The 16,122-nt window shown below is 42.9% G+C and overlaps 1 protein-coding gene across 2 annotated transcripts in view; it reads left to right on the forward strand.

The window, feature by feature from the left end:
- Nucleotides 1-4,237: 4,237 nt before the first annotated feature.
- The window catches only part of GATB (glutamyl-tRNA amidotransferase subunit B), a gene marked incomplete at its 5' end in the record, with an annotated part of 76,521 nt that continues 64,636 nt past the window's right edge, over nt 4,238-16,122 (forward strand). For both annotated transcript variants that reach the window (XM_079702224.1, XM_079702225.1), the window contains 2 exons: nt 4,238-4,413; nt 6,357-6,507. In XM_079702224.1, the coding sequence (XP_079558350.1) occupies nt 4,238-4,413; nt 6,357-6,507 (327 nt within the window). The remainder of the gene's footprint in view (nt 4,414-6,356; nt 6,508-16,122) is intronic.

Raw genomic sequence — 16,122 nt, forward strand, 5'->3', positions numbered from 1 at the left:
TGGGCTTCCCTGGTGGCGCAGTGCTTGGGAGTCCGCCTGCCGATGCAGGGGACGCGGGTTCGTGTCCCGGTCTGGGAAGATCCCACATGCCGCAGAGTGGCTGGGCCCGTGAGCCATGGCTGCTGAGCCTGCACGTCCAGAGCCTGTGCTCCGCAACGGGAGAGGCCACAACAGTGAGAGGCCTGCGTACAGCAAAAAAAAAAAAAAAAAAAAAAAAAGCTTATGCGTCTTGGTGGAGTAGTTCTGTACCATTGTACTCCTCATAATCTTTGGACTTAAAATCAAGAGAACCACCTGACATCCAAAAACATCATGTTTTGAAACCTAAATCCTCTGATCATTATCTGTGCAAGATCCCAAAAAAAGACACTGCTTAGCTGTGTGTGTGTACAAACCCTGTAACTTTAAAGGCCAAATACCCGATTCCAAAACACAAAAGAAAGAGCTTCTTAGTGCATAGCAGAGATCTGACCACATAGCCTCTAGGCACGAGGAGTTTAACATGTTCTACTGCCAATACTTGCAACTCAGGAGCATTTTCTTTCAAATAAGCTGAGTCGGGGGGATGTGGAAAGGTGGAGCTTCCACACATAATTCCTGGCTGCTTCCAGGATTAGTCAGATTTCTAGAAAAGCAAAAGCCTGGGAAAACAGCAAGCCATCCCTTGAAACCATATAGAAGAAGAAAGGGTGTGGAGAGATGACAGTTCATGGACCAGGCAAGCCTCACGGCAGCGATACACTGGCCCCATCTTCCCCAGACAGCCCTTTGTCTCTACAAAGACATTGGACAGGGTGTTCTATTTCCCTGTTTTGGAAGGAAGAAAAAGTTAATAGATTTCTTTGCCTCAAAGCAATCTTCCATAAAAAAGTAATTGTTCCCTCCACATCAGTATGTTACCAGAATAAAGACGTAATTGTAAAATAAAAGAAAATGAATCCTGTTCTCCTGATTGCCCACTATGCATGTGGTCCCAGCCCTTTTTCTTCCCCTAATGACACTCAACTGGGTCCTACAAGGTGGTTTTTCTAAAAAGGAACGTCATGCTTTCAGAATGCTTTTTCAAAAACAGGCCCTTCTCTAGTGCCAATGTCCTTCCTACAATGTCCTTCCTATGATGCTGTCAGTTTTTGTCATCCGTACATCATCTCAAGTGGACTTTTTTCTTTTTTTTTAGAGAATTTATCCTGACCTTCCTTCCTGCCTCCCCACATGATGTAACATTCAAGACAGCAGGCTAGCTGCTGTAGCCATAGAACAGATAGAAACTAACAGTTGCACAGAGGAACTAAACTCACAACTGTGTTAAAAAATACTAAGATAGCCCTCTACGTCCAGCTCTGTTAGACTGCAAGGGACACTATGTTTATTAGTCTGCTAGATGTCTTTAAAGTGCTGCCTTTGCTTCCACAAAGCAAAAGTCATTAATCAAAGAATAGGTTAGTTAACACAATTTTCAGATTCAAAATTGTATACAAATCGATTTTGAGATATACTGCCAGGATACATTATTAAAATGAGGAGTGGAACCTACCTCCTTTTAGTTTTACTTGAAATTTTAATGTTTCCATTAAAACTGTTTATTTCATTTAAAAAAAAATGGAAACTTAGAGCCACTTGTGTCATTCCCTCACATTGTACTCATGATACTGAAGAAGTTATAAATCCTAGAATACCATGTTTCCACACATCATTTTGCCCATCTCAAACCAGTGAAAGGATGAGAAAGAAAGTGATTACAATTAAACACCACTTAGATTTGGGGGGGAAATTATTTGTATTAAGAAACCAATGTGTTTATACAGATACCTGGGGATCTAGAGTCAAGCACAGAGGTAAGCCAGTCTGTTCCAACTCCCATATTCAAAGACTCTCTGAAGAATACTAAACAAAACCAAGCATGTTATTTTAGGTATACTTCCTAACTACTGCCGTTTATAAGTAACGACTCAAAATTCTGTCCTGGCTTCCATAGCTTTTTAGGGACCTGTTCTAAATGTATTTGTCCTGTGTCAATTATGTGAATAAAATAAGAGCTGAGAGACTCTTCCCTAAGAAAATGTTTTTGCTAGGAACCCTGTCCTGCCACTTTCTGAGCTTCTTGAAAATGAAAATCTCTGTGTCTTCCAGGTGACAGCCACCTTTTCGGTGAAACCAAAATAACTCTCTCAGCTAGAGAGCTGTCAGTAAGAATTCTGATAGATATCAGAGTTGGCATGCAGGAGGAACGCAAGAGAAATGGTTCCATGGTAGGAGGTTTGCTGGGAGCCCCTGACTAGGCAGGAGGGAAAACAATGCACCCCTAGACACTAGACCAAGCACGAGGAAACCAATGGGCTTTTCCGGAAATGACAGATAATCTTGGGGGAGAAGGGAGACATTAGGTCCTGCAGGATTTTTAAAGGACTACGTCATATGCGTCAAGCTGGAAGGTGTCCATTTGTTAAAGAAATCAAATACACTTCCATGCACAGGATTTTCTCTCCCTCTAGTGGTGGGGTGGGATATGCTATTACTACATGATACTACCTCATAAACAAAGATGAGTTTCCATTATAGCACATTTTGCCCATAAATAAGGATTTTCATGAGGTGTGCTGCTCTCTCTTACGGTGGTTTCCAAACACCCCCAAACCCTTCATGCTAGGGAGTGAATTGCCTCCTAAGCAGGCTGGTTATCAGTGGGAAGGTAGCAAGGATCTCCTTGTCCTTTTGGCTAAAGAATGCCCATGCTCACTTCCAAGATACAGGATGCTCCTCTCCCCTGTAGTCCCGATCAACAGGTTATTGATCAATAACTGCAAATCTATCAGTGTGAAATATATAACGTATGCAGCTTTCCCCCCTGCTCCATACCATATGCAGTTAGGCATCAATGATGCTTATTTGACTTCTCCTCTTGTCTGTCTCCAAGGCAACCAAAGTCATATTTTCCTGCAAACCTGTTTCTTTTCTAGTTTCCTTATCTCAGTGAATAACTTCATCGGCTATCCAGTTGTACAAGCCAGAAATTCAGGAGTTACTTCACCCCCACCTAGTCTTCCACCATCATATCCAATCCATCACCAAGTCCTTCAATCTAACCCTCCTTAATCTATCTCACAGAGGTCGATTTCTCTCTGCCTCAACCACCCCACTATTTCATCATCTCCTTCATACACAACTAGTACTCCAAAGGGCATTCACTCCATCCCTTGTCAAATGCATTCTTCACACTGCACTACTTCATTCAACAAATATTTCTGAGGGGCCTACTCTGTATTCTGGTAGTACTGTGTTGAATAAGGCAGACCAATTCCCCATTCTCAAGGAGCTAGTGGAGACAGGATATAGACATTAGTTAGTGTAAAATAGGGTGATCTAATAGAGCATGGTGAATGGCTATTCTAAATTGTGTGTTCAAATACAAGAAATCAGTGGGAGTTTCAAGAGGGGATGGGTTTTGAAGCAGGAAAACAGAAGAAGTCCACTGGGATGATGGTAGCTGCTATCAAGACTTCCTCATAGGTAAGGAAAGTGTTTCAAATACTGGCCAGGATCCAAAAGAATAAGTTAAAATGTTCCTGATGTTTGTCTCCATGCACCTCTGCTGAAATATAGTCCTTATTATCTATGTGAAAGCATCCCATTTTCGTTAACTTTTCGGTACGTCTCGTCTACCAGTAACGTAAGCTCCATGAGCAGAACGGCCACAACTGCCTTGCTCATTGCTGAATCCCCAGTGCCTAAGAACTGTGTCTGGTATATAGTTGGCATGCAAATAGGTATTTGTTGCATTAATGCACAAATTGGTGTGTGAAGTGGAAAAGGAAACAGAAAAAATTTACTGAGTGGGTTTGGGGTTCACGAAGCCTTCGCGGAGATGTCAAGGTCATTTACTTCAGCTCGAAAGGTTAACTGGGCTATAAAATCCTGGCCAGGTTTCTCCGCTTTGGATCTCTGGCACCACCTGCTCTCTCTCAAACTCACACACGTGCTCACAGCTACAAAGCTCTCCAACTCCCCGCTAGGAGTCACACCTTCCGACACAGAACCCCTCCCACCCTCTCCCTTATTTCTCATGCCCTCCTCTCCCCTCCCCGCCCGGTTCCGGAAGCCTTCGAGTCGCAGTGCCCCCTGGGAATAGTAGTCTTCCGGTCCGAGCCTAGAGCGGTTTATCCCTTTCCAGAACTACGCTTCCCAGAGAGCCTTGCGGCAGAGGGCGGCTGTATCACCTGACCAGGACTCTGGAGAGGCAATGGCGACGTCCATGCTGCGCTGGTTCTGGCCTGGAAGGCGTTGGGTTTTCGCCCGGATTGGCGGCGGTTCTCGCCACGGAAGAGGGGTTCCAACTGGGTCCACGTCCAGCGGGAAGAGGGGACAGAGCTCAGTCGCTCAGCAGCCCTTCATCACGGCCCAGAAACCGAGGAAAGGGTATATTATTTCGTACCATTACTCCCCGCTTAAGCGTGAGGTGGAATTGCGGGACTGGAGAGATAATGGCCGCTACAGCCCAGCCTTCAATCTAGACGTTTTGGTGGGCGGGAGGTGCTGGGCTATAAGTTGCAGCGCTGAAACCTAAATGAAAGCACGAAACTGGCCCTCTATCAGCCCCGCCCCCACACACATAAACCGCTGTCTGCAGGTAGACAGGCATATTTGGGTAATTCGCGAGTGTAAAATAGCACGTGTTTTCCTGACGCGAAAGCTGCACAGAAGAGTGGATTCAGTCACCTTAACTAATAGCACCAGTAGCGGGGTCGGTGACAGTAGAAGATGAATCTTATTTACCTAACATTTATTTAGAGGTATTACGAGTCAGCAGTGTTGTAAATTATTAGTCAGAAAACACCACCTATCTGTGGAGGCGTTTCATTTTGAACATGTGTGTCTAGACCTAGGAGAATGCAGCCAATACAAGAGATCTTCCCTCTGGTTATGTAGAAAGTGTTGCTTATTTTGCTTAATATCCACTGAACAGCTGTTTATATTTCACTATATGAGACCTAAATAGTTTATTTTTAAGTACAGAAACATAAGGCATGTGTCTAATATTCAGTTTTTCTTTTGAGATAGTTAGGTTGCCGTTATTTTGCTTTTCTGTTGGAGGAACAGAGGGAAAATGTCCAGAAACACTGTTTCTGTTCCTTTCATAAATTAGGTTGTCTCACTGTGAATGGAAAGTATTTTTTTCTCTCATGTAATGAAACTGCAAAAATACATTGAATAAGGTTTTGGTGAATGCAAACTTCTGGTAAGTTCTTCGTTTAATTCCTCTCAGTTACAGGTTGTGCTTCCCAACTTTAAAAAGAAGGAATTCATCAGTACTACAGATGTAGAACTTCATGTGTTGAAATGACTGAAACAAAACCAAATACATGTAAACAAAAATTTCGATAATATAGAAAATTGCTTGGGGGAAGAGCAGGATAGGAACAGGCAGACTGTGGAGAGAGTAGGTGTTCACCAGGTGATCTGCAGATTGCCCAGGATACATGGGTTTAATAATAACCCATGGAATAAGCACACTTATAAGAACCTGGAGAGACCTCTGTATGGAATGTTCATACAGACCCAATAGAGTAGGAGTGGCCAGATAAGAGATTATTGGAGCATTTAGGTTGCATTATTGCACCTTCTTAGGTTTGGTAGCAATCAAGTATAAAACAAGCAAAGGAACCTGACACTAGATCTTTGGAATTTAAAGTGATCTGGGGAACCAGAAAAAAAAAAAAAGCCACTTGCAATGGTTTAATATTTCCCTTTGCACAAAATTCCCAGGAAGGGTGTCATTTAGTGGTGATCTATTATATCTTTGTCACTCTGGTTACTTTACTTGCAAACCATTGTTAGAAAATGAATTCCAAACATGACTGAGAATTTCCCTTCCTTTTTAATAATGAGATGTGCAACTATTTACCATTATTTCTCTAGTAAAATCCTGATGTTTATGTTAATTCTAAAAACGTTCACAAGATCAGCTTTCTTCATTTACTGACCGATTAATTGACAAAGCACAGTTAATTTAGAAAATGCTGCTTTTCATTAAAGTCAGCCAAGCAGTCACCACCTGATACCCATTTCTAAATTGTTTTCAGATGCCAAATTGTTCTTTTCTGTTACCTTCTTGTTTGCACAGTGAACTCTCCTTATGCCATGTTGTAAGTGAATTTTGCTTTGCCGGCCTTGTAGGTGTTCATTTTGCATTGCTTTTATTTAGTCACCAATACAATATGACACATTTTTTAAAGTAGGATATAAAATTTTAATAAATTAAAAACACAAATAGAAAATTAACATTTGTGGTTTCAGCTCTTAGAAGTTCATGCATGGTGACAGATCTAAGAACTTCTTAACCATTTTGTCTTCCTCTTTAGTGAACGTGAGTGGGCAGCTGTGGTAGGTTTGGAGATTCATGCCCAGATTGCCTCCAACTCCAAACTCTTCTCTGGATCTCAAGTCGACTTTGCAGCACCTCCCAATTCTTTGGTATCTTTTTTTGATGCATCTCTGCCTGGAACTTTGCCGGTAAGATTTTTATTGTATGCTGTTTCCATTACACAATGTTCATGTTTTATCGAAAATAACTCTTAGGAAATACTTGTTTAGGGAGCTTTGCATGAAGTGGGTTGGACTAAATGTTTTCCAAAGACTCATCTCTGTAGTTCTGTTTCTAAGTCTAAACGTCATCCGTTTGTTCATGTATTCATTCACTCATCTCACAAACTTAGATTGTTTACTCAGTACCAGGGTGTCTGGTCTGTGCTATGAACTGAAACAGAAAGATGAGCGACAATCCTTGCCTTTGAGGAGTTCAGAGACTAGCTGGGGAGATGTGTCTTATGCACAGAGTACTGTGTCACTGCTCCTGTGGAGGTCATATGGTTTTGGAACCCCATGCAGGGACTTACCGAATTCAGTAAGAGACGGACTGTTGTGAGAAATTGGGGAAGCGATAGGGTTGGTTAAGGAGGGGTTGTTGGAAGAGCAACAACCTTCTGAGCTAGCTGAGAAGGCAGGCGGGAGTCAGGCTGATACATGGAGGAGGGGGAGGAAGGGGAGTCTCGTCAAAGGAAGCAGCATATGTCACGTGATATTACAGTATAAGGTCAATAATGATTGTGGTTTTAGAAAATTAAGAACTGGTCAGTAATGGAGAAAAAGTCAACCACAGTATGCTTTGAGTGAACTACTCATTTATCTCTTCATTCTCACTGAAACTGGCAATGACTGGGTCCAGTGTACTAACTCATCAGCATGATTTTTCGCATATATTTTCACATAAGTGGATGACGTTTTGAAGGAAAGGATGGAAGGAACAATGTGAATATTTGGGCTAATACATGGCTCATGGTCTGTCCGGGACACATAGTATCAACTGGGTGTGGGGTTTCCTGCCCTCCTTTCAGGGAATGTGTAAGTGGTGGTGATGCGGGCAGGGAGAGGTTTCCTGGGTGAGTTCCACACTTTCTAACATTTAAATACAAGAGAAAACTGGTTGAACTGCACACTGCCAGGTGTGCAGAGGCAGAGGTTTTCTTTTCCCAGAGTCACTGCCATGGAAGGTCATGGGCAGTGCCTCCAAAGTACCTGCTGCACCCAAGGTTTTGGTTATACTAGGGCAGTGTCTGTGTCTTGGAACTTTTTCCTTACTTGTGCTTTTTGTCATGGAGGACTCCTATTCCTGTAAACCATGCCTAGGGTCACCTTTGACTTGCTGTTGGGCCTTTCTGGGAGAAGACAAGTATGGGAGTGTCTGTCCCTCCCTCCCTCCCTCCCTCTGCCCTAGAGTATCTACTGATGGAGAGATTGTTTTGATTTGAGAAGAGACAATTTTCCAGTTATAAATGTACAAATTCTTTTTTGGGGCAGAGACTCAGCTATAGTAGAAATAAAGTAATATCTATTTAGACAAGTGAATGGAAAGCAATTCATCACAACACCTCTTCTTTCTTCCTTCTGAGCTCAAAACATTTTTTTTCCACGTGGTGGTTGGTTCATTATCAAGAGACTAGACATAACTGCTGAGTTCTTTCTAGGTTTCTCCAGCTGGGAATATAGTATCTAGCAAGGTATTTATTATAGTTCACATTGAAAACATGTATGTGCAGATAGACATGTTTTCTATAGATAGGCTCTTTACTTGTGGCTAACTGTGGTCAGATATTAGAGACAATTCAAAATGACTAAATGTCAACATGCTTTGAAGACATCTTGTTATGCCCCCAAAGAGGAAGATATTTGCCCAGTGATAGGCATATCAACATGACAGTGAAGTCGTTTGGGACATTGGAGCATTGAGAGCTTGGCTTACATTCACTAAGTGACAATCAAAAGCTAGAAATCCAGTTTTGCTCGAGCTGGGTTTTGTTTTTCCTCTTTGGAGCCTACCACACTCATTGTTTGAGCAGCCTAATAGATTATTCTCGCAACAGAGCTAACCTGCCTCTTTTTCAGAAATGTTTCTGTCTTTAAAAGAGCTGTGTTGGTGTGTGACCTAAATTATACCAAAACTACCAGAATAAAACGTTGTCATTCCCACAGCCCTTCAAAACCCAGTGATTTACCTAGATAGAGATTTTAAATATACTGAAACATTTAGACAGTTGACCTTCTCTAAGCCTATGGAGATGGTGTGTTGATGCTCTGATATTCTGACTATGCATTTGGTTATTTTTATGCAAAAAATGGTGACCATTTGTTAGATACACTGATAAGAAGATAGAAATAGGCAACCAAAAGAACTTAGGTTATAGTGTCAAGTCTTTTTCTGTAGACCAGATTCATTTGCTCTGCTGGCCCATTAAAGAGAAAATATGATAAAGTGTGTCTTTCTGTAAGTATTTGATTCTCCCCCTCTCTTGATTGTGTCTTTATTCATTCGCTCAACTGACATTTATTGGATGCCTCCCATGCACTAGCCATTGTAGAAGTTCTAATGATACAGGTTTGAAGAAGGTAAAAGATCGCTGTGGGTCTTGTCCTCACGGAGCTTGGACAATTAAGTGGGCAATTGCAGTACTTTTCAATGAACATGCTGGTAGTGGAAATACAGTGTGCTCTGGGAGGGGCGTTCAACACAGATATAGGGAATTTGCAAAATTTGGCCAAATAAAAGTGAATAGGATGCACAAAGACCAGAAGAAAAACAGGGCTTGGCTTGCTCTGGGAACTGAAAGAAGTTCCGCGCGTTGAAGCATAGAACTGGAATATGGTGTGGCAAGAGGTGAGGCTGGCGTGGAAAGCATAGTCTGTACCATACAAGCCCTGCTAAGGAGTGTGCATCCCATTGCAAAGAGGTAAGAAGATGTAAGGAGAGTACCGGGTCAAAGACTCCAAGGGATGGCATATTTTGAGGAGTGAGTACACAGTATCTAACTTACTGAGATTCAAGTAAGGTGAGGACTAGGCAGTGGTCATTGGATCTATTAAGGGGGATATCCTTTACAAGAAGCGTTTCCACGATGGGGTTAGGAGGCAGGTAGCAGAAGGTTGAAGAACTCGGGGATGTTGAGGAAGAGATGAGAGAGTGTGGGCAACTATTTCAAGAAGTTTGGCTTGGAAGGAAAAGAGAATGCAGTAGAGAATTCCCTGACAGTCCAGTGGTTAGGACTCCACGCTCTCACTGCAAAAGGCCTGGGTTCAGTCCCTGGTGAGGGAACTGAGATCCCGCATGCTGCAGGGCGTGGCCAAAAAATAAATAAAGAGAGTCAGTTTAAAAAAAAAAAGCCTCATTTTCCTTAATGTTGGAGAAACTTGAGATTGTTTCAGTGCTGATGAGTTATAGTCAACAGTAAGGTATCGTCCACTTAAAAATATGTTAAGAGGGTAGATCTCATGTTAAGTGTTCTTACTGCAATAAAATAAGATTTAAAATAATTTTAATGCTGATGAGAAGGAGCCAATGAGGGGGCAGTTAAAGAGGCTTTTGATTAATGTGGCAAATTGAACGTATACATGTTAATCTGTCCTTCTCCTCCTACCCCAAAGAAACCCCACTGAAATGACAGTGAAAGAATTCAAAGTTATAAACCTGTGAGAGAATGGGAGAGTAGACCAGCATGCATGAGAGACGGTAGATGGAGGAGGGCCTGACTTGGCAGAACGAAGTTAAGTGTAACCCAGGAAAAGGACAGAAAGCCTTCAGAAAGAGACAGTAGTCAGAAATGAGATGGTGTGCCCTATGCAACCTCAGAAAGGGTCCGGATGTGAGATCAACAGGTATTGTGGAGGGCCAGAGGGAGGTGAAGACAAAGGGATTAATTCGGAGTCTGAATACAGAGCAGTTAGACCTGAGGTCCTCTCCTGCCCCTTGGTAGCTGCTCTACCTTCATAGGAATCTATAGTTTGGGGAGAAATTCAGCTTGTGACACACTCCCTCTAGAGACCCCAGGCAGAGCAAGAGGTACTGGTGTCAGACAGTGTCTGTACTCTGAACCCCAGGGCCTGCCCGATCCTTTCCCTGCCCCGTTTGAGGAGCTCAAGTGAACTGGTATGGCCATCTCTTCTCTTTCCCACCTCCCCCAAGCAGGAACCCATAGGAACCTGACGGAACTTGACATTTAGGGGGATCTCAATTAAAAAAGCTACCTGGCCACCTCATTGATTGTCCTAGAATGAAGGCCACCAATCAGCAAGCCCTGGATATATACATAGAATGCTTAGTCAGCATTTTAGTACCTTACTTTAAAATATAACTAGACTGGGAGTTCCCTGGTGGTGCAGTGGTTGAGAATCCACCTGCCAATGCAGGGGACACGGGTTTGATCCCTGATCTAGGAAGATCCCACATGCCGCGAAGCAACTAAGCCTGTGTGCCACAACTACTGAGCCTGCATTCTAGAGCCCGTGAGCCACAGATACTGAAGCCCGTGCACTTAGAGCCCATGCTCAGCAACAAGAGAAGCCACCACAATGAGAAGCCCACACACTGCAACGAAGAGTAGCTCATGCTCGCTGCAACTAGAGAAAGCCCACATAGAGCGATGAATACCCAACGCAGCCAAAAATAAATAAATTAAAAGTAAATAAATTTCTTAAAAAAAAAAAAGATCATTTCAAGAGATAAATTTAAAAAATATATATATGTGTGTGTGTGTGTATGTATGTGGTGTATGTGTGTATATATATATATATATATATATATATATATATATATATATATATATATATAAATTGACAGCCAAATATCACCAGACATTTGAAGAAATTCTCCAGTGTAGTGGACAGAGCCCAAAATAAAAAGAAAACAAAAAAATAAGAGGCACCAGATAATGCACAGGGTAAAAGAATTCTTTAAAAATTAAAAGCTTTTATAAATATCCTTAGAAAGATAAGAGAAGGTAGCTGCATCCTTGAAACAAGAACATGATACCACCATTTAAAAATAAACAATCAGGGCTTCCCTGGTGGCACAGTGGTTGAGAGTCCGCCTGCCGATGCAGGACATGGGTTCGTGCCCCGGTCCAGGAAGACCCCACATCCCACAGAGCGGCTAGGCCCGTGAGCCATGGCTGCTGATCCTGCACGTCCAGAGCCTGTGCTCCGCAGTGGGAGAAGCCACAACAGTGAGAGGCCCACGTACCGCAAAAAATAAATAAATAAATAAAAATAAACAATCAGGGACTTCCCTGGTGGTCCAGTGGTAAAGACTCTGCCTTGCAGTGCAGGGGACACGGATTTGATCCCTGGTCAGGGAACTAAGATCCCACATGCCGCGGGGCAACTAAGTGCACATACCTCAACTACTGAGCTTGTGAGCCTCAACTAGAGCCCACATGCCACAAACTACAGGGCCTATGTGCCCTGGAGCCTGCGCACCACAACTAGAGAAGAGAAAACCCGCACGCCACAATGAAGAGCCTGCGCGCCGCAACAAAAGATCCCACTTGCCTCAACAAAGACGAGCCTGACTACACATCATTACAGCTACACTTGAATCTCAGAATGTCAGGGTGCCCTCCCACTCTGTTTTTCTAGGTTAAAGTTATGATTGAAAAGTAATTGGCATATGAAATGTTTTTATCTCACCTGAGATGTGTAGAGTAGTATTTTTTCTGAGGATCACTCTTACCTCTTTTAATCTTGATGGTGTTACCCGGCCTACTTCCCGGTTGCCATCACTTAGGAGAGGAGACCAGAGTGGGGCCTGTGCAAGGACTCAGACCCCGAATGCCTTGGGAACCATGATTTTGATTATTTTGCTCTTATGAAACAGCTATATGATTTTTTTTTTTTTTTTTTTTTTTTGCGGTATGCGGGCCTCTCACTGTTGTGGCCTCTCCTGTTGCGGAGCACAGGCTCCGGACGCTCAGGCCCAGCGGCCATGGCTCACGGACCCAGCCGCTCCGTGGCATGCAGTATCCTCCCGGACCAGGGCACAAACCCGCATCCCCTGCATCGGTAGGTGGAGTCTCAACCACCATGCCACCAGGGAAACCCTGTATGATTTTTTTTTTTTTGGTACTAATATGAAGTTTTTCCTCAAAATTCTTCTTTTCCATCCTAGAGAGAAGCCAGCCCCAGAACGGTGAATAATGTAGTGTTGTTGTGAGATTTCCCCTGTAGTTTTTCTCTCCGTGGACTTGAACCAAGTGCTGCTGCCATATCGGCCTTTAAAGTACAGGCTCATGTGGGGCCTCCCCAGAGGGTCTCATCATTTGGGGGGAAAGTTTGTATATTTTTTCGGTTGGCTTTTCTTTACCAGTTTCTGGCTTTTATTCTCAATATATTTTTGCTAAACTTGTTTCACAAATTGAAAAAAAAAACAAAGATCCCATGTGCCACAACTTAAGACCTGACCCGACGCAGACAGAAATAAATAAAATAAATAAATAAAAAATAAATCTTTTAAAAAATTAAAAAATAAACAATCAGAACAAAAGCTCTTAGAAATTAAAATTAGGATGGAAAAAAAAATCCAGAAGAGTCAGAAGATAAAATCAAGAAAATCTTCCAGAAAGTGTAACACACATGCAATCGGACAATCGGGGAAAAAATAAGAAAATTAGAGAATCAATCCAGGATGTCCAACCTCTGGTTAATAGGAGTTCCAGAAGAGAGAAGAGAGGAAGTAGACAAGAGGAAACTGTCAAACAAATGACACAGATTAATTTCCCAGAATTGAAGGACATGAGTCTGCAAGTCAGAAGGGCCCGCCAGTGACCCAGTGCAAGGAATAAATAGCCTCCCATGCAGAGCTGTCATCATGAAGTGTAGAATTAGAACACCAGGGGTAAAGATAAGATACTAGAACTTACAGAGAAGGAAAGTCACACGCAAAGGACTGGGAATCAGAAAGGTGTCGGACTTCTCAAAGCAGCACCTAAAGCTGGAAGATAATGGAATAGTGCCTTTAAAAATCGTAGGGAAAAAAAAAAATCATCCTAACCTAGAATTCTGTATCCAGCACTATAAATCAAGTGTAGCAGTAGAATAATGATATTTCAGACAGGCAGGTTCTCAAAAAATTGTCCTTCCATTAAACGGGAACCTGCTGAAGTCTCGGAGAGGCTTCAGATTGCTGGCTGTGTAGCAGTGGGAGAGGAGGAGATGGCTCCAGAACAGAGAGGTTTCGAGAAAAGAAGGGAGGTGGGGAGGGAAGAGCAGGTATCTAATGCTTGTGTAAATAAGAGATTTTACATAGAAACTGGAGTCTTTTTATTTATTTTATTGAAGTCTAGTTGATTTACAATGTTGTGTTTCTACTGTACAGCAAAGTGACTCAGTTATACATATATGTGCATTCTTTTTCATATTCTTTTTCATTATGGTTTGTCGCAGGATATTGAATATAGTTCCCTGTCCCATAGGACCTTGTGTATCCATTCTATATATATGAGTTTGCCTCTGCTAACCCCAACCTCCCTGTCCATCCCTCCCCCACCATGCCCCGCCTTGGCAACCACAAGTCTGTTCTCTGTGTCTATGAGTCTGAGAAACCAGCCTTTGAGACTGATAAGGAATAGGCAATAAGAAAATAAAGCAAATGATAAAATGAAAGACCTATTGACTCCAGGAAGAAACAAAACGTTCAAGAAAGGACATGTAATCCGTGTGTACTTTACAGCTCACTGGAGAGACATATTTACATAATAATAATAGAAACACCAACCACTCATGTAAAAAAAACTGTGATATAATTGGGTTACTGGCAAGTAAAAGAACTAAATTCTTGTCTACCATAATCAGAAGTCATGTCCTAAATTGATAACGTAAGAAAAAAGTAATGTAGGAATATGCGTCTGGAATATTTTGGGCCACAGATTAAGGGGAGCCTCTTTTTCCTTTTCAGGCCCTAAGTTGATTGATTGGTTTTTGCTTTTGGTTTTGTTTTTTTAATTGGCTGTTACTATTTCTTTTAGCTTTTTATTTTTTTAATAAGATAATGAGTGAAAGATTTAGAGCTCCCAAGAGACAAGTTATTAGGCAAAAGGTTTTTCAACAAAGTTTTAAAAGTTTTTATATAAAGATAATATTAAGTAATAGTCAGATATCACCTCTGCTGGTTTCTCAGCCTTCTGTTGGTGAAATTTTCTCTTTTTTGTTCCCAAAGTTCGAACAGTGACAGCGTCCCACCTCTTCCCCCACCTGTAACTCCCACCCTTACCCTACTCTTAGGAGGAAAGGCTCATCTACATTCCAGATCCTTCACAGCCAAGTTCAGGCATGTGGCAGGAGTCCCTGCTTCCCCATGGGTGGAATGACTTACCTACCTACCAACCTGACTTTTCCACTTCAGTGTCATTCAGGTCATCATGGGCTTGCACTTAGGGGCGGCTTATGTTGTTCTCGAATAGAAATATGATAAAGTAACAAACACGGGTAAATTCTATGGGACAGAATAAAACATAAAAGTATTGCAAAATATCTCTCCTTGTAACTGATATACATTCTCTCTTGGGAATGGCATGGGCCTAGTCTGGTGGCTCCATCTTCCAAAAACAAGAACATTGGGTCCTTGGGACAGTTTGTCAAGTCTGTCTTTTCCCCAGATTAAGGAAGGATTGTTACGTGACAAATGGCCAATAGCCTTGGCCAGAAAGTGATGGATTTTCCAAAGGTCCCCTGGCACAGCATATTATTTAAAAACAGGAAGGTAAATACCAGACATGACAGCTCAAAGATCTGAAGGTGGTTCAGGACTAGCGGCGGAGGGTGGCGGGAACTGCTGCTTTTCGTTGTAAATTGTTTCTAAATACGTGCCTCTAACATTTTGTTAAACAATCAAAAGTTAGGTTTAAAGGAGTGACATACAGGGGAGAGGAAATTATTGATAGAATCAGGTTCCTGAGAAATCAGGAGCTGTCCCTGGAGCACAGGGGGAAAGACAGCTCTCCCACTGCAACCTCAGGGAAGGGGTGCCCCTCCACCCACAGCTAAAGGCAACTTTTGGGGTTGGCTTGTGGAAGGTTGAGGAGGCCCCCATCTGGTTTTTCCTTCTCTAGCAAACACTGTTTCTTGCATCTCACGCTCCTCCCGGGTGCTCTTTCCTGCCTCTGTTAGTGTGTCTTGAGTTCTGGGTCTGTGGGTGATCCACTCTCTCAGCTTTGCTGGCCTCCAGTCCCTTCTGTTTCTCCCTCGCTCTTGAATGACAACGTAGAATCCCAAGCTGACAGTTCTGTCCCCTCAGCACTTGGAAGACACGATTCCGTTGTCCTCAGACGTCTGTTACTGCCGACGAGAAGTCTGTATCCTTTGTAGGAAATCTGTGTTTCCTCTCTGATAGCTTTGGCCAGGATATGTCCAGGTATGGGTTTGTGTCTGCTTATCCTGCTCAGTACTCAGTGGGATATCTCCACTTAAAGACTCGCCCCTAGACTGTGGCGGCATCTCTGGAAGGAATTCATGGTGACTGTGTTAGGGCCCATTGGGCTTTACTGAGCAGACAGTTTCTCTGTTCATTTATTGGCCCCCAGCTGTCACGCCGCTTGGATGGTGCCACCCTTCAAGCCCCACACCCACGCCAGGAACAGGGCCGGGGGCTCTAGGTGGGTGGCCTCCTCCATATCAACTCCTCAGTTGGTGGCACAAGATTTTCTGGCTGGACCAGGATTTTGTGGCTCCCGGCTCCCTGCCCCCAGTGGAATGCCAGCCTTGACTTCTGTGCCATAGGTACTTGAAGTCGCCAACAACTGGTGTCTC

Source organism: Hyperoodon ampullatus, assembly GCF_949752795.1.
Source record: "Hyperoodon ampullatus genome assembly, chromosome: 1".
In the NCBI taxonomy this organism is placed as follows: Eukaryota; Metazoa; Chordata; class Mammalia; order Artiodactyla; family Ziphiidae; genus Hyperoodon; species Hyperoodon ampullatus.